Source organism: Chaetomium strumarium (genome assembly GCF_033439665.1).
Source record: "Chaetomium strumarium strain CBS 333.67 chromosome Unknown B0T15scaffold_3, whole genome shotgun sequence".
NCBI classification, from domain to species: Eukaryota; Fungi; Ascomycota; class Sordariomycetes; order Sordariales; family Chaetomiaceae; genus Chaetomium; species Chaetomium strumarium.
The window spans coordinates 244,945-263,380 of record NW_026944431.1 but is presented as its reverse complement, the minus strand read 5'-3'; the positions used below and the strand labels follow the sequence as shown (position 1 = coordinate 263,380).

The following is an 18,436-nucleotide window of genomic DNA, read 5'->3' as shown; positions in this document are numbered from 1 at the left end:
CTTATCAACTTCTGCAAGGAGCCATGTCCGGTGATTGCAATGTTGCTACCCGGTAAACACCCACCGTTAACATAGACCACGGGAAGCATTGAAAGAGAGCCGGTATAGCAAGCACCCTCTTCCTCAAAAGAGGCCCAGCCCTCAGAGTCCATCCAAGTCTGATGTAGGTTTGCTATGACCAAGGGTAAGGACGAACAGATAATTAGCGAAAGTATATACATTCCTAGCCCGCACTTGACCACGATGCTACCAGCATCACCCTTCTGCTTGGGCGATGATGTACCCCATAACCTCATAAACCACACCAATACCGGACCTCGACCTCATTCGACTGCTTTCACTATATGCTTATGGCCAATCACCACGGCAACAACCTATCCCCTAACCATTCATTTCCCGAAGACGCTCTGTTACCTCCAGGATCACTCAAGCAATCATATTGTCAAGCTCTGAACCACAGCAACCACCAACGCAGTTACACATGGTGTGGTTCACACCTTACATAAGCGGTTCTCCCGAAAGTATTGTCGCTCCATTGCCAGAAACGCCCACCAGCGCCATACTACTTACTCCTCTAACACCCACAAAAGGCAAAACCGAGCCGACTCAGAACCTCCGGTACTTGTATTGTACCATGCACGACAAAAGGCCAAAGCCAACTCAAACCCCACCATCTAAGCAAAAGTCCCTTGAATAAGGGATCGTATTGTATCTAATATACGCTCTCACGTACCGCTAAGCAACCAGACCATCGCATCCTCAAAAGTTCAATTGTAATAAACACCACTCTCCTGGCTAACCATTCGTTCCGCATTGAAAGAGACTCCCAAAAACCCTTGCACCCGAAGTCGCAGTTCCAGCACCCACAGCCCGGTACCGGTGAGTTAGCAGTTCCAGAATCAATCATGACTAGGTACTACTAAGTACTAGTAATGAGTCTTTCCCCAACCGAAGCAGCACTACTAGCTAAGGTAGTACTAGCCACCCCTCAAGCTAGATAGCATCAGCGCCGCCTCATGTTCCTTCCTAAGCTGCTCGTCAGGCGACCACGACGACGACGACGACGGACCCGACATACTCACTACGCGCCCGTCCCTTTTCAACCCCGCTTGCTCCCCTTTCCGTTGTTGTTGTCGTCGCTGTTGCTCAGCCTGCTGCTGTTGCTGAGAATAATGTTGCTGCTGATAATGTTGCCTCTGCACCCTCCCCTCGTCATGGTGGGCTAAGAAGAAGACCTCCCGTCCCTCCGAAGCCCCTCCTCCTGCTCCTCCTTCACCAAACCCCGACCGCTGCCCTAAACCAACAACACCATAACCCCGGTTCTGCACCTGCCCATGATCAAGACGACGAAGAACGCCTTGCAGACCTTGCTGCTCAAGGCCGTGGTGGCCTTGCCCACCGACAGCAACAGCAACAGCATGGCCGTCATGTGACGACGGCCAGACGGGCGGAAACTCCAACCAGGCCGCGAGCGGATCGTAGAAAAAGAAAGGGTTGTTGTTTTGTTGTTGTTGTTGACCAGTGTTCGCACCCAGGTCACAGTGCCTCTCAACAACGGCGGGCGATCCTACGATGTTGGAGGAGGAGATCTCGGCCCTCGGCCCCCGTAGCGACGACGTGAGCTTGGGCTCTAATAAGGGGGGCCGCCTTGGAGGGACTGAGACGTGCGGCACGTCGTCGGCGGAAAGCGTTATCAGCGGTGCGAGACGAGCCGCCCCGGGCGTTGAGGACCGCGACAACGGTTCCCGGGCAGCGGCGATAAGGCGATCCGTGTCACGGAAGCCGGCGTCCAAGTCTGTTGCTGCGGCGGGTCGAGGAGCCGGCCTTGTCGGCGAGAATGGTGGCCTGTGCGTCATCGTTGGCCAGGCGCAGGACGTCATCTGGTCGGAAACGCCGAGCGTAGATGTTGTCGTCGTCGTGACCTTGGTCGCAGACTCGGCGGGAGAGTCGTATATGCTTCGTAGGTTTGTGGAGCTCTTGAAGTCCGCCGATTGCACCATCTTGGGGTGCATCAACACGACCTCGCCCTGACGTGCCAGGGTCGGGGCGACGCAGAGCCGATTCGCATTATCCAGGATACGGGTGGATGATGTCTGCCGCGAGGGGGTTGATGCCGAAGATGGAGCTCCGTCGTCGACTGGGACGAGCGTCTCGACGCCTTTAATCATCCGCCACTCAGCACGCTTCCGCTTGCGGGTCTTGACCGTCGCGGATATCGAGCTTCCGTCGTGGTCGTTGCTCGGTTTGGTATCTTGGCATGGCAACGCGGCGGTTGTTAGTGGCGTCTTCCCCGTCACAACAAGATGCGATGTCGACCGCGTGGTCGCAAGGCTGTGTTTAGGGGCCTCTTTGCGTCTTGTGGGAGCAGACGTCATAGTAGCCGAGCCTAGCGAGCGATTCGTGCTTCGGGACGGTATAACGACCGGGTATAGTGGGCGGTCTGTGATGCGTCCAAGGTCTTTCATGATCTTCCAAACCAAGTATGCTCCGTTGAGTTTGTGGTCGCGGACGCAGGCTGGACGCTTGGGGTTTAACTTCGGTATTCTGGCCGCCCTGCCCTGTCTCCCACGCATTGGCTCTGGGAATCGACAGAGCGTTGACGGCGACGTCTCCTGCGATGACCTCTGCTGGGGCGACTTTGGCTCGTCCGGTGTTGGTGCGTGGACATACGCCATCCCATCATTTTTCTCTTGCCCGCCCCCCAAGGTATCACTCTCTCTCCCCTTCTTGGAGGTATCTTCTGTGCTGCCCTCCTTTTGGTTCCTAGATTCAGCGCTACTTTGCTTGCGCGATAGCTTCGCCACCTTCTGCTTGCCCTCATCCGGGGGCGCAGCGCCGGGCGGCAGCCAGAGCGCGGGCTTTCTCTGCTGAAGGTCGCCCACCCACGCATCGCAGTCCCATTGCACCCAGTAGTCAATGATGTCGGCCCAGACACTCTCGGGGGGCTTCGTGAAGTTGACAAACACCACCTTGCCCCCGCGATCGTGCACGGCCTTGGCAAACTCCCTGACCAGCACCTTTAGCCCATGGACGCGCATGCTCGTGCCCAAAATGAGCAGCATGTCTGGCCCGAGCGAGAGATCGTGCTGGACCAGAGGACTGATGAGGTGGGCATGGGGGTGTTCTTCCCCGTACAGCACGATGTCCGGCCGAAGTTTGCCCACCCCGAGAGCCCGTTTGCCTCTTTCCTCCCGCGCGGCCGTAGCTCCGGCACAGTGCGGGCACGTCGGCTGGCGGCCGGCAAGTGTATCTGCCAGTCGAGCTTCGTCATCCCAGGCGGCCGTGCGGGCGCAGACAAAACAGCGGAGCTCGGCCAATGACCCATGCAGGAACACACACTCGACGCCGCGATTAGGAGCGGTAGGGGCTGATGGTGGGGTCGAGGCTGCCTGGGTTGACGTCGAAGGATCGTTAGATGTAGAGCTGAGATCTGATGCTGATCGCGAGAGTTGTGCGGCTTGTGGCGGCCCGTCTTTCGGGTCTGCGAGGTCCAGATCACGTCCATCTTGCTCGCTCCCCCGAGGCCGAGGGTCAGCCTGCCGCCCCACAGCCTTCCCCGAAACCCCCTCTGCGTCCCCAGCGGCACCTTCCGCAGCCTTGGCGGAACTCTTCAACCCACCAGAGACGCGGCCAGCCCTTGTGGAGAAGCGGTAGCGGCTTCCCGCTCCTAGCGACAGCGTGGTACTGAGGCCCACTCGCTCTTCAAGCTGGTCAATGTTTTGCGTGTAGCACCGGACAAGCTTCCTGCTATCGCGCAGGACACTGAGGAAACGATGGCTACTCGTTGGCTCGGCAGTGCGGACTTTCTGGCGAAGCGTCGAGACGAAAGTATAAAACACCGAGGTCTTGATCGGACAAGACCAGATCTGCGCGTCAAACAAATCTCGCCCCTTCATCATCGGGAGGGAAGATCGGGAAGAGCCGACCGATGTTTGTGATGACAACGCGGCGGAGGGGTCTTCGCTCTCGGACCGGGACGATTCGCTGTCTTGACTCGATGGAGAGCATGTCGACTCCTCATAGGGGTCAAACGTAACTGGGGGCGGAGACGAGAGCGGCGAGGAGCTTCCCGGGATGGAATGCAACAACTGAGGTCTGGACAGAGGGCGAGGGGTACCGAGGGTAACGCTGGGTGGAGACGAGGGAAAGGGGGGAGGTGGTTCCATAGCAGGCCGCTGGGGGTGTGCCTCGTCGGCATCCATCTGTCTGTGAGACATCCGGGGACTTTGAATGGGGGTTACAGACTGCACCGGCGTGGAATCCGAGAAGGACGGGACTGATTCTTGCTCTGCCGTTGGCGCAGTTCGTCTGCGGTCCAAGGTCTCGGGACGCAGCTGAGGAAGGGTGGAGGCCGGCGAAGGGTCGCTGGACGGGTGCGATTCTTCCTTTCCAATGCGATCTGCATGTTCACCTTCCGCCGCCTTGCCATCTTTAGCCGCCCCCTTGCATAACCCCGGGAATGGCCTTTCCACCGCTAGGGTCACTTGTCCATCAGTGCCCGAGGCATCACGGGATACCCGTCGTCGTTTCGTGGGCCTGTCGTCGAACGGCGTGTCTGTATCGACATCGCTGTTCCCGTTGGGACCTTCGTGCCGCGCTGCATCGAATTGGGCCTGAATCAATGAATACAAGCCATTCTCGGAACGGAAATCCTGGCAGCAAGTCAGCGGGGGAGACATGGTGGAAGCTCGGAGGAGCTGGGACGCGTCTTACGGGAATGCCCGAGTTAGTGCTGATGCCAGCGCCCGTGATGACCACAACCTTGCGCGCCTTCCACAAAGCATTCGCGATGTCTTGCAGTAATGGGTCACAGCCCGGCTCAACATGGGTCGTCGGCATCCTGACAGCGTAGCTATTTGCTCTAGGGTTGGGGAAGGCGGGACACAACGCCGGTGAAGGCACGCGGTGGCACAGCTATTCTCTCTGACGGTGGCCTATCGCCTCATGGTTCGTGGTTCGCGAGGAACAGACAGATATGTTAACGAATGAAGGTTTTTCGAGCGCAGATCGAGACGTGGGGAGCCGATAATCGCGTTCAGCGCCGCACGGCGTTGGGACGCGTTGCAAGTCGGACGATGGCGGGGTCCAAGTCTAAGTGACGGCGCGAGCAACCAGTCTGACGTTTCGAAGGCGGATTCGCAGCATTGGTCGGATACATGCGCTGAGAGAAGGCGAGGGTGCCGCAATTGAGTTGGCCGCACACGTCGAGGGTCGTTGTCAGCCGACGTTGGACCTGGGATTCGGGTCTCCGGTGTTTGTGGATGCGACGCGCTTGAATGAAGCGAGGCGAGGAGCTCGAGATCCCTGCCGCCGCCGCGTCTGCCAAGAGCCGGGGTCAGCTCCACTTACCAAGCGTAGGTAACAATACAGGACGGATGTATTGTACCTTCGATGGCTTCGCGACATGAGTTCAACGGGCAGCGTCATTGGGACACGCAAAGTATGCATGGTTCTATCTGCGCTATGCAACCTTAACCGATATCGTCTCAATACAGAGGACCGACGGAGTCATGGCTTCGCTGAAGCTCTGATGAACAGAAAGCTTGTCCGACTCGAACTTGAGAACCAAAGGGAAGACCCCACAACGGCCCATAATGTGCCGAGACCTGCAGGGGGTGGGAGCTTGGGCCCACCAGGTTTCTGGAAGCCCTGCCGAAGCACGACGCTGCCTTAGAACCACGCTTAATACGTAGGGGAATCGAAGGCTACCCCAGAGGCTTCTTCTGAACAGTTCGGTGCGGGTGGATCCGAGCAAGACGGTAAGATTCAACCACACCCAGGTTCATCGCTGGCTGTTCCTGCTTGGGTCTCTGTGCTTCTCCCGTAGACGCCACCATCAAGAATGACGGCTTCATTGTCGTCCAGATCGTCCTGGACCCTCCGCCACCGGGTACTCCTGTCCTTCCTCCCCTCCAGCTCAGCGCCATTTCCCTTCACGTCGTAAACCGGCCTGATCAAGCCACCCAGGAGCGGGTTCCGGCTAAACGCACCGCCCTGTCCCCTACTCCCGCCTGCCTCAGACAGAGTCGGCATATCCCGTCCCATATCATCGCTCTCTTCTTCCTCCGGAGTCGGCGGCCGCTCCACCTTGGCCGTCTTCTTAAACACCTTCTTCCCCGTCAGATCGATACTGATGACCTGCTGCCGCTTCTCATACTCGGGCTTGGCATTCCACTCCATCTCACGGAGCAACTTCTGCTGCCGCTTGAGCGCCAGCGCCCGCTCCTCGGCGCTCGCCCACATGCTGCTGCCCGCCGCGACCGAGACGTCGAAGTCGGCCGCCTCGTCCCTCACCGTCGTGCGCTTGGCGTTCTGCGCCTGGAACGCGAGCAGTTTGTCCCGGTGCTGCAGCGCCATCGCCTCGGCCACCGTCGGGTCGTCGGCTCCTCCCCGCGCTTTGGTGGTAAACGGCCGCGGCGTTCCGCCCACGTCCGCCCGCTTGTGCGCCTCCCGGTCCATCGCCTGCTTCTCCCGCCCCCGCTCGGCCCGCAGCTCCTTGATCATGCTCTGCACCTCGGCCGTGCTCAGCAAGGGCTGGCCGCAGAAGGTGCACGGTCCTAGCCCTTCCTTGATGCAGATTACCTTGCCGCAGTTGAGGCAGTTCGGAGCGGCTTCGAGCAGGGGATGTCGGGTCGCGACGCAGTTACAGCGGCGCGCGGCGAGGGCCGAAGGAGTGTTGGAGGCGTGAGACGGGTTGGTCGTGATTTCGAGAGAGCGGATGGCCTCGTCGAGGTCGGCGAGCGCGGTGGAGGTGCCGTGCATGGGGACGCCACCTGTGATGGATACTTTGGTCGAGGCAGTTGCGCTGTTGCGGGAGGATGATGGGCCGGGAGTGGAAGTGCGCGAAACCGGGGTCGACTTCGGCTTGGTCTTGGGCAGGCCAAGATCTGAGACGAGGGTCCCCATCGCAGAAGGCGGCGGCTTGGCCGGCTGTGGAGGCGGAGTCGCCGACTTGGTCGGCGCCGGCTTTCCGCGATTGGCATTGCTGTTCGAGGGTGTTGACGTCCCTGACCTTCCGGAGATGTATTCTTCAAGTTGGTCCTTCTTATTGTACACCGTCCCAGGTGCGAGCTCAAAGGATGCGACCTGCCGTGGTGGCGGGGTATGGAGGGGTGCCTTCTTCTTCTTGGGACCACGGCGAGGCTTCGGCACGGAGTCGGCCTCGGAGTTCTGGCCGGAGCTGGTTGCAGTCGCCGTCGCTGTGGTCCTTGCGGGAGCTGATCTGGGTGTCGGTTCGGCGCGGCGCGCGTTGAAGTTGGAAATGAACTCGACTACTTGGGGTGAGTCGCCCAGCATGTTGGAGAAGTGCTCGGCCGCTTCGGCCTTGGAGAGCGTTGCGGCATATTCAAGCACCTGCTGGAGCCCGTCATCCGGGAGCGGAAGTAGCTGGAAAAGCTGCTCTTTGGACATTGCTAATCTGGTACGTTGTCGTCTGTGAGGAAGAGTGAGAATCCCACGACGTGAATTGGAGCCGGATGGTCTTGATAAGTTGATGCTGATACTGGACCCTTGCCTTTAGTGGGGCAGTGCCAAGGGTCGGGAGTCGGCGAGCCGCTTTCGGTTACGGCCCCTCCTCCGCTCCGAAATGGCTCGACGCCCCTGTTGAGCATCGACAGCGGCTGCGGCATCCCCTGACCGTGCCTCTTCAACTCTTGTAAGTCGTCTCCTTCTCTTCTCCCTTTTCACCTTTTCACCTTTTCTGTTCCTTCCCCTTTACTTTATTTTCTCTCTCTATTTTTCTTTTTTCTCTCTTCCCTTCGTCTTTCATATCAATTGCTCCTTTTATCTTTCATTTCTATCATCCACGTAGGTTTTTCCCCTTCCGCTTTAGATTCTCATTAATTCTACTTCTAGATATACCAAACTTCTTTTTCTCATCCTTGTACTAAAAGAAGAGGAAATCAAGACATCGCGGAGATTGCAAAAGGTCTCCTGCCCGCAAAGTCTTGTAGCAACCCAGCGAGCCCACCACACGTCAAGTTCAAACGGAACTTTGATATCCTTGAGGTAATCTAGGCTCCTGTGCTACCTTTGCGCAGGTCTTGTTACCACTACAGTTCCAAGAAGCACCGGCCGAACACTACGCTGAGATGAGCAACGCATTCCGGCAGCAGTTGATTCAATTCTCACCGCACTCTCAGTCTCGAGGTTGTCGTCGACGATTATCGTGGAGAGGCGCAAGTGAATTAAAGACTGTCTACCGATACGAGGGAAACTATGGGGAAGAGCCGGACAGCGACCAACTCATTGCTTGACCTTTCCGGTTCTCGGTCTCGCCTCTCCCCGCTCGGCATCTTGTTTCCCACCATGAGCAGCACCGCTTCGCCAACCGTGCTCTAAACCGAAAAGGGAGCCCGTCACCACTCCCCTGATTGTCAAGACCATATTCAACAGCCATATGGCGACCAACATGACCGCTAACGCCGTCGACCAGACCTTGAACGCAGCCGAATCGAGGAGCTTACCCAGCTGCACCGCCGCATTTGTATACACTCCCTGCAGGGTCTTGTGAGCAGGGTGCGACAGAGGGGAGTAACTGTTTACACTCCGAATACTCACCCATGGAAAGACTACCGCCCAGGTGGACAAGTCAAACGGCAGCACTCTGAACCGCCAATGATCGGTCGCAGCATGCAGGATGCTAACAATCGCAAATATCCACCAGAACGTGCCGGTGCCCCAGGCCAGGAGCCCCGCGAAGATGCTCACATAGCCGACCGGCTTCGCAGCCTCGGCCGTGATGAAGGTGCTGCGCGCATAGCTCGCAAAGCTGCCACGCAGCACCGCGGCGCCCAGCCCCTGCAGCGCAAAGCTGCCCTGGCCCCACGGCCCGCAGAGGATCATGTCCTGGTACACATGCTGGCGATTCGGCAGCGATCTGTCCAGCAGCCTCGCCCAGAACAGCACGTCGAGCGCAAACGCCAGCGGCAGGCCCATGCCGACCAGGAGATAGGACACGACGATGACGGGAACCTGCAGCGCCGCGCTGAGCCCGGCCGACTGGCAGAGGGTGCCGCCGCCGGCCGCCGCCGTCAGGGCGGCGATGAGCGGCAGCTGCGACGCCGGCGACAGGTGCGGGATGCCGCCGGGATAGAGGCGGACGAAGACGAAGGGCACGCCGATCGCGCCCACGGTCGCCAGCGCGGCGTTGATCCACCAGAGCACATACACGGCCACACCCCAGCCCTTGCTGCTTCCCCGCCCCGGCACCAGCACCAGGGACGTCATCTGGATGATGGACGTGAACGAGATGACGATGCTGGTCAGGCACGCCAGCTCGCCTATGTCATGGCGCAGAGCGCCGGCGAGCTGCCGCGGGAAGCGGATGCAGCGCACGATATACACGAGAACCATGCACAGCAGCAGCACGATGGTCATGATCCAGAAGACGTACGAGACGATCTGGAGGCCGCGGAACTGGTAGTCTAGTTGGTGCAGGATCACCGCCGTGATGCCCGTACCTTGCGGTATCAGGAACCATTGTGATGTGAAGTGCTGCAGGGCAAGGCGAGCCGGCGAGGTTGACGAGAGATCGGAGGAGGCCATGTATGATGTTGGGGTGTTGTGGTGGGCTCCGCAAGGGCTGCTGCTCAGACTGATACCGCCAACGCCAGTTGCTGCATCAACTTGGCGGTCACAGGAAAAGTCGAGAGTCGCCAGCCATCATCGCGGTATAGTCCAGCGTCAACATCTTCCTTAGGTAAGGTGGTAGTGTAGATGCTCCGTGGCGCGGTTTGGCCACGGCGAATGACGTCTTAGCTCACGCCGCTCCCGACCCGGCCCTACTTCGGATTTGCTGGGCCCGTGTCTCCATAGACCATGTAGATGTGGAATATATCCTTGTCACATATCTCCCGTAACTCTGTCTCATCTTTATTATCGAATTCTAGATAACTCAAAACTGCTATCGTTACCACAAAACGCAAGCGGGGTATCGAACTGTATTTGCAAAAGAAGAAGGGGTCTTGAGAGAAAAGTGCCATCCAACTTTCACCACGGACACGTGAAACAACTCGGTCCCATCAACAGGCTTTGCTTAAAGCCAGAGCAACGGAACCAAGACCAAGCCAGCGATCAGGGGGTTAACGGTCAACATTCTGGCGGAAGCTGTGACTACTGTTTGCGTAGAAGTTGCGTTGGAAGCCTGCATGGAAAGGTGGTCAGTTTGACTTGACTTTGCAATATTCGAAGTTGGCAAACAACATACCGGCGGTCCGTAAGACGTCGAAGAGGACGATGGCGGCCCGGTGACAGTGCCAGAGACCGAGGCGCTGCCGGATGGTCCGCCATGAGATGAAGAAGTTGACGAGGAGCATTCCCAACCCGGACCCGGTATTGTTACCGTCACCGTGGTGGCTGCAAGGCTGAAGGTCGACATTATTGTTGTCGTTGCCCACAAAGTTACAGTAGATGCGGGGCAGCGTGAATCGGTCGCGGACAGGGTCGCCCGAGCGGTTGTCGACTCGCTTGACGGACCTGACGTTGGAGACTCAGATGTCGAAGTCGACGAGTCGGGGTTATTATCACCAGAGGATGTGGGCGTGTTTGTTGCCGTTGTAGACGCGCCCGCGGGGACACCGCATTCCTCTAAACTTTGCCCCTAAATAACGAGTCATCAGCTGAGGCTCGCTCCCGTTCTGGAAATCGCTGAGCATACATTCTCGCAGCACCACACCCTCCCGCCAAATGTTTGCCATGCGCAGTAGTACCCACTGTCGCAAGCACCTGTCGGACGGGAGCGAGTCAATAGGCAGTTCACATCCCGCTTGGGGTCGGCCTCGACCTACGGCCTGATCCATTCTCGCAACACGTCTGGTTCAGATCGACCTGGTTGTAGCAGAAGAGCGAGAGGCTCGTCGACGCCTGGCAGGAGATCCAGTTCGGCCCGCAGGCATCTTCGCAGGTTCTTCCGCTGCCGCAGGAACCGAACTCCGGGTGGTAACCGGGCGGCGGCGACTGACGGCGGTAGACATTGTCGGCCGCCAGATTGGCTCCTGGGACATTCCATCTGAAGAATTGGTACTCTTGCGCTGACACCAAGGCCAGCAGCTGAAGTATCGCGATGCAAATGCGATGATGTTGGCGCATCTTGAGACACTCGCGTTTTCAGGAGGAGCAAGTCGATCAACAAAAGCTGCGCCAAGAAGAGTCAATAGCGACCGCGCTCAGGGACAGGAAGGAAAGCTTGATAAAGTTAGATGTCTTCGCCCGCCGAATGGAGCAGCCCCTGAGCCCAAATCACCGGCTTCATGGCTTGGTGTGGTGTCCGTGGCATCCTCTGATGGGCTGGAATTGTCGAAGCAAAGCAAGCCCCGAAAATTTCAACCCCGGCCGGAGCCCGAACCAACCAACACGGTCGACGAGTCCAGTGAGGTGGTGATGAGGCTTGATTCCTGCGTCATCGAGCGGTGAGTTGTTCAGCGTGGCATGCAGGTCGCTGCAGGGGATTGTTAGGCGCGCAGCTGATCAAGCAAAGTCATGCGAAGTCTTGTCTCGGTGCCCAATCACGACGCTGGGCCATGCAGCTTCACCACTCGAGTCCTGATCTACAGCTTAGCTACTGCACGTTGGCGAAAGTGGTCGCATTGGGCTGCAGATGTCACACATTGACACATCGTCGGGTCCGTGAAGAAGCGCTGTGGTTGCAGTATGCCCATGCATGTCGGTAATTGGAGTCATTGAACACTTACTTGCACGCTCGACTCGATCGCCCCATGTTCCACCCGCACTTCCGGTTTTCGCGCTTTTCTCTGCCTGTCTCCATGTATATGTCCGGGTAGTCGTGTAGGACCCTCGCTGTCTTTACAATCTGGAGACGCCCAATCCAGTGTAATACTTGCCAGCACTTGGTCCATCGACGACAGACGTCGCAGAACTCAGCAAAGGATACCCGCCGCCACCATGGGGTACTTCGTGGGCACCACGAGCACCGGCTTCGTCGGCACCGACGAGATGAGCGCCGTGACCTCGTACCAGCCCTGCCACATCTTCGGCGACCAGATGCTGATCGGCGCCGGCATCCGCGTCGGCTTCTACCTACTGTACGCCGCCGCCATCGTCGCGGTGCTGTTCGGCGTGGACAAGCAGTTCCGCTTCTGGCACGGCGCATGGGGCGTCCTCGCCCTGTCTCTGTTCATTGCCATGTTCCTGAACGTGGTGGACTACAACCTGATCATCATCGATTACGCCGTGCTGATCCAGCTCGTGCTCTGGTACCCGGTCTACTTCGTCTTCACCGTCTTGCTCCGGCAGGCACTGGTTGTCGAAGGGAGGAGCCACTCCAAGCCGGACGCCGAGTACCAAGAGCGCCTGCAGCGATGCCGACGGGCTGTTGTGACGGAACTGGACGTGGCGCGGGCTCGCGCGTATGCCGATCTCCTGAAAGCATTCGCTCTCCATGCGGCGGCAGAGGAGGCGGACCGGGACCGTGAAATCACACAAGTATCTCTGAACCACGCGGTCCAACATTTCGTCTCGCATTGGCACCAACAGATCGATGATCGAGATGGCCGACAGAGCGAAGAGATCAACGTCGACGGAGGCGCAGTCACAACGGTCTACAACACCGAGCTTGTCGAGGAAATCGCAGCGGCGCCGACCCGGGCGGACATCGACAAGCTCCGCGACCTCTATGTTGCCGCTCTCGTCCACTCCCAGCAATCCGTCGCCGAGGCGCGGGCCACCGAGCAGGAGGTGGCGCTCATTGCGTCCGAGGAACTGCGGATAAAAAGGGGTGCGCGAGCTCCGAAGCAATCCCTCCGTCACTTCCTGTTGTCAACGAGCTACAAGGACCAACTCACAGCGGCCATCGGCTTGCTGGTCTGGTCTGCCTGGATGTTTGGCACAGCAGCCCTCAACTGGCCGCTCCTGCACCACGGGAACAAGGCCGGCGGTGCCTGCGACAACGTGCCTACTGTGTATTTCGTCTTCGCCCCGAAGAAACCTTTCGCCGACCGGGGTTTCGTCACCTTCTTGCGGGTATGGACCGTGGGCGTGGCCCTCGTGGCTGTGTTCACCACGGCAGTGGGCCTGTTCATCATCACCGTCAGCATCTTCGGTCCCGGCGCCGTTGGTTTGGGTCCCGGAAGCCAGAGGAGACGGAAAAAGTCGGTCGAGGCGGGCCACAGCGACCATGACGCCCGCGACCTCCTCCATGACTCGCCAGGATACTCCCGCAAAGCTCGCGGACGCCACACGCAGGAAATCCTCGCGTGTCTGCACCACAGCGAGTCGCGGTCCATCCGGCATCGCTATCAGAGCAGGACGACAGTGCCGGCCCGGTTCAGCCTGTGGAATATCCCCTGGGCGGTTCTGCTGGCTGTGCTGCTCATCGTCACGATTGCGTGTTCCGAGTTGACAGTGTCAAAGCAGGGCGTGAATAACAACGTTCCCCTGGACTTTGCTCGGCCGCCGGTCCATGAGACGGCCGAGATCCTGGCCTTGCTTATCGGCTTGTACTCGTTGGTGTTGGTTTGCTTGAACGTGCTTGGCGCGTATCTCGCCGCGTTTCTGCGCAGAAGCCGTCGCAAGAACAGGGGTCAGCATGAGCGTGGCAGTCATACGCATCATCGCCATGTGAGCGAGAGGGAACGCGTTGGGAAGTCGGAGCAGCCGGGCGTGGCGCGTTAGGTGCAAGTGATAAATGGGGACGTAGCCTGTGGGTACTAGTGGTAGTGTATGAGCTTAACATACGATTCGCGAATATCACGGTGATTGCGATGTTCGGATGAGCGAGACGAATGGCTTGATAAATGGCAGTAAAGCGAATCATTTGACACCTAGCCCCGTAATGGGCTGGCCCCCGTGGATAGAAGCCTCCAACCTTGGGGGTCACTCCTCCAGGAATTGTTATGACGCGTGGGAGCCTCAGGCCCGTCTATCGTCCTCTATTCCCCCTTTTTCTCTAGGTACTAGTACTCTACTGAGGTACCTTACGGTCCTGTGATGCAGCCGCACCGTGTACGCCCTTTTTCCACTAGGCTATCGTTAGCCTGCCATTGATGATTGCGTCTGTTGTGGTTGCCATGTGGAGCTTGTGCTGAGAGTGCTGACGACTGCTATCAACTAGAACGGGCTTGGTGACGTCTGTGACAGTGCGTGTTGGTGTTGGCATCTCCCTGGGATAGCAAAAAAACGTGCTACGCGTCCAGCTCCATGCTGGTGCGCGCTTGAGGAATAATAAAAGACTGGACCGGCCTGCCCGACTCTTAATTTCTTTCTTTCTTCTTTCAACCCGAGTTCACGTTCACATTCAGCACGTGCTCCAAGTTAGTCGTTCTTGCCTCGCCAACTCGAGCTTACCCAATTACCTTAACTTACGCGAAGAACTTCCCTAAGGTACCTTGCCGACCTCCGCCTTCTTGGTATCTTCGATCATCATCTAAGAAATCATCCTTGAGGTATGCGAAGACCTTCCCATGACATCCTTCCGATTTTCCCGTCCCATCCTCGCACCGTCAGCTTTCCCATCGGCACCCTGTCGGTCAGTCAGTCGGATGACGTCGCCGCGGTTCATTTGCGCGCCCTCACGTCCATCCTGACCCTTTTGCCCGGGAGATATTCGTTTACAACACTCCTGTTGCTCTTGATTGGCGCCACGCTTCGTCCATCGACTAACAAGTACAGGAGCCCAAGTCGCTTGTCCGACAAACGTGTCGTGGAATCAACTTGTGTCTTACCACGTCCAGTACAATATGTCGACAATGTCTCGCCTCTCCAACAGCTCCATCGCAGCCTTGCAGCCTACGGTCCCATCCACAATTGCATGGCAGACGAACGCCTCAACAAACCTTCGTCCAGTACCACCGCTCAAGATCTTCCCCTCAATCGAGGAATTCGTGCGCCGCCACAAAGAGGGCACCGAGGCCGAGTTTGCAGCAGAGCAAAAGCGAGTCGACGCGATCAACAAAGAACAGCTCAAGTTCAAGGCTTGGGTGCTCTTGAAGGCCCGCCAGACGGCCAAGCGGTCTGAATACTTGGTCATCGTCGATCCCGGTAAAGACGAGCGCAAGATCGCCCAGCAAGGCGAACCCGCCAAATTGAGGATTGTCTTCAACGACGAGTCCGTTACCCGGTTCTTTGACGCACGAAGAGTCGAGAGCCCGATGTTGCTGGCCAGCGGCAGTACCGCATCGCTGGGGAACACCGCCATCACAGCCCGCAGCCTTGAAAAACTTGCTTTTTTTCAAGTCACTATCCACGTCGCCGAAGCGCACGTGGGCGTCAAGCCCCTCGTGACAAACTCGGTCTTCTCGGTGGAGCACGGCAAATCTGAAGAATCGACTCTTCCGCCCTTAGCAACGGATCTTCTGTTGGGAGACGATAACGCCGTCCGGGTCAACTTCCTGTTGACTGCCTCGGACGTGACAAAAAATGCGGAGCTCGCGGCCATTAACCAGCTATACGGCAGACATGTTGGGGCGACAGAGCGACAACTTCAAGCGTTCGAGTACTTTGTACTCTTCCGCAACCCGAGGTTCGTCGTTAACCTCCACGAACGAATTCCACACATGGCTACTGCGATGCGGGAGCCTTTGTGGCCCGGTTCACGGCTAGCTAAAAGCTACGAGAGCTTGAACTTTGCTCAAAGGCTAGCCTACATTGGGTTTCGGAATCTCCGATGTGGGATTTGCATCCTGCCTGGCTGTCCTGGGGCGGGCAAAACTCACTTTAATCTCTTCACGATTGCCATGGCGCAATCCCGACCGCTCCCGACCCCCGTCCGGGTGGGTCATCGCCTAGAGAAGCGGTGCGCAAAGGTCCTGTACATCGTAGACATGAACAGCCCGGTCGATGATGTGGCGAACCGCGCCGTTCGCCTTTATGAGGAACTCGGTATGACCAAATCGGTCATCCGCATGAAGGGCTGGGGCGCCGAGGTGGCCCTGAGCAACCGCCTGAATGCCGCGGAAGATGCGGCTTCTGGTGATCCGATCACGGTAGACTTCACAAATCAGTTTCTCCGAACGGCGAACCTGATGTTGCTGGGTCACGGTTCAGGCAACACAAGGAGCTCATGCAACGCCCCAAGTCTAGATGAGGCAGCGTGGCAATATTACGATTCTCGTAAGGAGACGCAGTACGAGGAGCTCACTAAGTTCCTTAAGGGGGAGCTTTGGGAGGAAAACGAGGTGATCCCGTTGCGCTTCCGCCGCTGCGTCTATAACCTTTACCGCGACACCCTTGCCGCGGCCGACTTCATCGCGACCACGCCTGTCGCGGCGAGCAACCACTTCCGCGGGCTCTTTAAGCCGGATTTAGTGTTCTTCGACGAATCGCCGCATGCCCGGGAGCTCAGCAATCTGATCGCGATTGCAAACTTCAATCCGATTGCCTGGGTTTTCTGTGGCGACTACCGGCAGACCATGCCGTACGTTGGGTCCGAAAGCCCGGGCTGCAGGAACGTCTACCGGGGCCAGATGCAAATCTCCATGATGGAGAGAGCTGCCGCGGCCAACAAGGAAGACCCGTTTTGCGCCATCCAGCACGAGTTGTTCATCAACCACCGTGCGTTTGGCGGTTTGGAACAGCTGGCCTCCCAACTCTGGTATGATGGCAAGATGAAGAGCGCCCATGGCACACGGACACCAGCCTCGCTCCTCTATGTCCGGAAATTCCTGGAGAGATATATGGATTATTGGAGCTGTTGCACTGTACCGCGTCTGTTGGTTCATGTCAAAGACTGCGGTCCAGAAGGCCGAGACGGCACGTCGGCGTGGAATCCCACGCACGCCGCCTGGGTGATGGCTCGGGTCGGCGAGCTACTCAATGACAAGGAGTTCAAGCAGGCGGACCGGGATGAGCCAGGGACGGTATTGATCATTTCGCCCTACAGGAAGGCCTATCGGGAGTACAAAAACGCAATCAAAAAGCTCCCGCATTGGGCCCAGTCCCGTGTCGAGACACGGACAGTGGATGTCGTGCAAGGCCACGAAGCGGACTTCGTTTTCGTGGACCTGGTAAAGGAGGTACCCACCCGATTCGTGGACAATGCGAATCGGCTTTGCGTCGCCCTGACCCGGGCACGCCAGGGAGAGGTGGTACTGATGCACCCCAAGATGGTGCAAGCGCCAGATTTCCGTCGCACCACAAACCTAAGACGCATATACGACTTGTGCGTAGAGAAACAACAAGTTGTGTATGTGGAGAAGGAGTGGACCACCGCCACGGTCCTCGGCCGCCAACCAAAGTCGCCCGCCGAGTCTACGGCGACGTCCCCCGCTACCGCGACGTCCATGGTGACGTCTGCGGTCAGCATGTCGGACCGACCGATGTCACACGCCCAACCAGTCACGTCTCCCAACAAAGACCTTGCCACGTCCATCCACTCCAGCACCACCTCCACAACCAGCGGTACTGGGAAGCCGGGATCATGCGCTCCAGAGACTACGATTGCACCTACCGTTGCGGTCAACTATGAGCCGACATCACCCGCCGGAAATGAAGCGGGACCCGAATCCTTGGTCTCGGAACTCGGCCGCGATATGGAGAGGAAGCTGGTCATCCGCGAAGTCCATACTCGGGACGTGGGAAAGGATGAACAAGTGAAGAATGAGGAAGCGAAGAACGAGGAAGCGAAGAACGAGGAAGCGAAGAACGAGGAAGCGAAGAACGAGGAAGCGAAGAATGAGAAAGCGATGAATGAAGAGGTTGAAGGAGCGCTTGAAAAAGTCGAACTTGTTGAAGACTCGGTCGCGGTTACCACCACATTCCCTTGGGAGAAGGCCGTTTCTGAGCACCCGTGGACGCGTTCCCGGGGTTCTCGAGCCACGGCTATTGCATAGGAGGATTGGAGGATCATGGTCAATGTTTGTTAGGAGTTGGGGGTGCATTGGGAAAAGGATTTCATGTGATAATATGGATTTGAGGGCGGGTCAGGCTGGTGTTTCTGTTTTACGGTAATGGGTGCTGGTGGGAAGGGAGCACGAGCGTCTTTCTAGGGTTCCTGTTGATGGCATTTGAGCCGCGGATATTTCTCCTTCCATGTAACTGGAACGAGGTTCAGGGTACCCTCTAGACCATTGACGACTGGCATGTTCATACATTTCTGGCAGTTTAGTGAGATTGTGTTTCCAATGACGTACCTAATCCTCCCTACATCCATCCGATCCGGTGGCCTCAGTCTTGCGTCCTTCCGTCACTGAGTATGAGAGCGGGTGTAACTGTTGAAAGCCTGAACGCTGGTTACTAACCATGGGTGTTGAACTTGGGGGGGGCACGCAGGTTGTATTGGTTTGCTTGAGGAGGCTTGAGACCCCTGAAACCTTGGTTCCTTATATCCCTACAAGGAGAGCCTGGTTCTTGGTCTTCTGCCCCCTGTTCCTGCTGTACCGGTACTTCCAGTATCTGCCTATATGGCTTGTTGTCTTTAGGTGCTCTTGATTTCAGCGATGGGAACCGGGAGCCGGGTAGCAGCTCCGCCACGAGCCGCGACTTC

The 18,436-nt window shown here is 57.8% G+C and overlaps 6 protein-coding genes across 6 annotated transcripts; 2 read left to right on the top strand and 4 right to left on the bottom strand.

The window, feature by feature from the left end:
- Positions 1-741: 741 nt before the first annotated feature.
- Positions 742-4,937, bottom strand: B0T15DRAFT_138083 (uncharacterized protein). Its single transcript, XM_062861844.1, has 2 exons — positions 4,714-4,937; positions 742-4,652 (listed from the first exon to the last, which is right to left on the bottom strand). Exons 1-2 carry the CDS (start codon positions 4,837-4,839, stop codon positions 978-980), a joined length of 3,801 nt encoding a protein of 1,266 aa, XP_062722125.1. The 5' UTR covers positions 4,840-4,937; the 3' UTR covers positions 742-977.
- Positions 4,938-5,426: 489 nt separating this feature from the next.
- B0T15DRAFT_527006 (uncharacterized protein) lies at positions 5,427-7,512 on the bottom strand. Its single transcript, XM_062868941.1, has one exon. It carries the CDS (start codon positions 7,408-7,410, stop codon positions 5,767-5,769), a length of 1,644 nt encoding a protein of 547 aa, XP_062722124.1. The 5' UTR covers positions 7,411-7,512; the 3' UTR covers positions 5,427-5,766.
- A 732-nt stretch (positions 7,513-8,244) lies between these two features.
- B0T15DRAFT_430902 (voltage-dependent anion channel) lies at positions 8,245-9,852 on the bottom strand (the record flags this gene model as incomplete). The annotated part of the gene is made up of 2 exons (XM_062865725.1): positions 8,560-9,852; positions 8,245-8,496 (listed from the first exon to the last, which is right to left on the bottom strand). The coding sequence occupies exons 1-2, from the start codon at positions 9,544-9,546 to the stop codon at positions 8,245-8,247; spliced, it is 1,239 nt and encodes a 412-aa protein (XP_062722123.1). The 5' UTR covers positions 9,547-9,852.
- B0T15DRAFT_527001 (uncharacterized protein) lies at positions 9,853-11,535 on the bottom strand. Its single transcript, XM_062868940.1, has 4 exons — positions 10,788-11,535; positions 10,658-10,725; positions 10,208-10,600; positions 9,853-10,144 (listed from the first exon to the last, which is right to left on the bottom strand). Exons 1-4 carry the CDS (start codon positions 11,086-11,088, stop codon positions 10,037-10,039), a joined length of 870 nt encoding a protein of 289 aa, XP_062722122.1. The 5' UTR covers positions 11,089-11,535; the 3' UTR covers positions 9,853-10,036.
- Positions 11,536-11,544: 9 nt separating this feature from the next.
- On the top strand, positions 11,545-13,845 carry B0T15DRAFT_527000 (uncharacterized protein). Its single transcript, XM_062868939.1, has one exon. The coding sequence runs from the start codon at positions 11,902-11,904 to the stop codon at positions 13,627-13,629; it is 1,728 nt and encodes a 575-aa protein (XP_062722121.1). The 5' UTR covers positions 11,545-11,901; the 3' UTR covers positions 13,630-13,845.
- Positions 13,846-14,649: 804 nt separating this feature from the next.
- B0T15DRAFT_552074 (P-loop containing nucleoside triphosphate hydrolase protein) lies at positions 14,650-18,094 on the top strand. Its single transcript, XM_062870284.1, has 2 exons — positions 14,650-15,215; positions 15,261-18,094. Exons 1-2 carry the CDS (start codon positions 14,694-14,696, stop codon positions 17,781-17,783), a joined length of 3,045 nt encoding a protein of 1,014 aa, XP_062722120.1. The 5' UTR covers positions 14,650-14,693; the 3' UTR covers positions 17,784-18,094.
- Positions 18,095-18,436: the final 342 nt, after the last annotated feature.

Bases quoted from the DNA above. Each gene is read 5' to 3' on its own strand.
- B0T15DRAFT_138083 (XM_062861844.1), bottom strand. From the start codon at position 4,839: ATGCCGACGACCCATGTTGAGCCGGGCTGTGACCCATTACTGCAAGAC. The intron at 4,653-4,713 runs GTAAGACGCGTC...ACTTGCTGCCAG, and splicing joins GCACTAACTCGGGCATTCCC to GATTTCCGTTCCGAGAATGG.
- B0T15DRAFT_527006 (XM_062868941.1), bottom strand. From the start codon at position 7,410: ATGTCCAAAGAGCAGCTTTTCCAGCTACTTCCGCTCCCGGATGACGGG.
- B0T15DRAFT_527001 (XM_062868940.1), bottom strand. From the start codon at position 11,088: ATGCGCCAACATCATCGCATTTGCATCGCGATACTTCAGCTGCTGGCC. The intron at 10,726-10,787 runs GTAGGTCGAGGC...CCCGTCCGACAG, and splicing joins TTGCGAGAATGGATCAGGCC to GTGCTTGCGACAGTGGGTAC. The intron at 10,145-10,207 runs GTATGTTGTTTG...CTTTCCATGCAG, and splicing joins CGACGTCTTACGGACCGCCG to GCTTCCAACGCAACTTCTAC.
- B0T15DRAFT_527000 (XM_062868939.1), top strand. From the start codon at position 11,902: ATGGGGTACTTCGTGGGCACCACGAGCACCGGCTTCGTCGGCACCGAC.
- B0T15DRAFT_552074 (XM_062870284.1), top strand. From the start codon at position 14,694: ATGTCGACAATGTCTCGCCTCTCCAACAGCTCCATCGCAGCCTTGCAG. The intron at 15,216-15,260 runs GTGGGCGTCAAG...TTCTCGGTGGAG, and splicing joins TCCACGTCGCCGAAGCGCAC to CACGGCAAATCTGAAGAATC.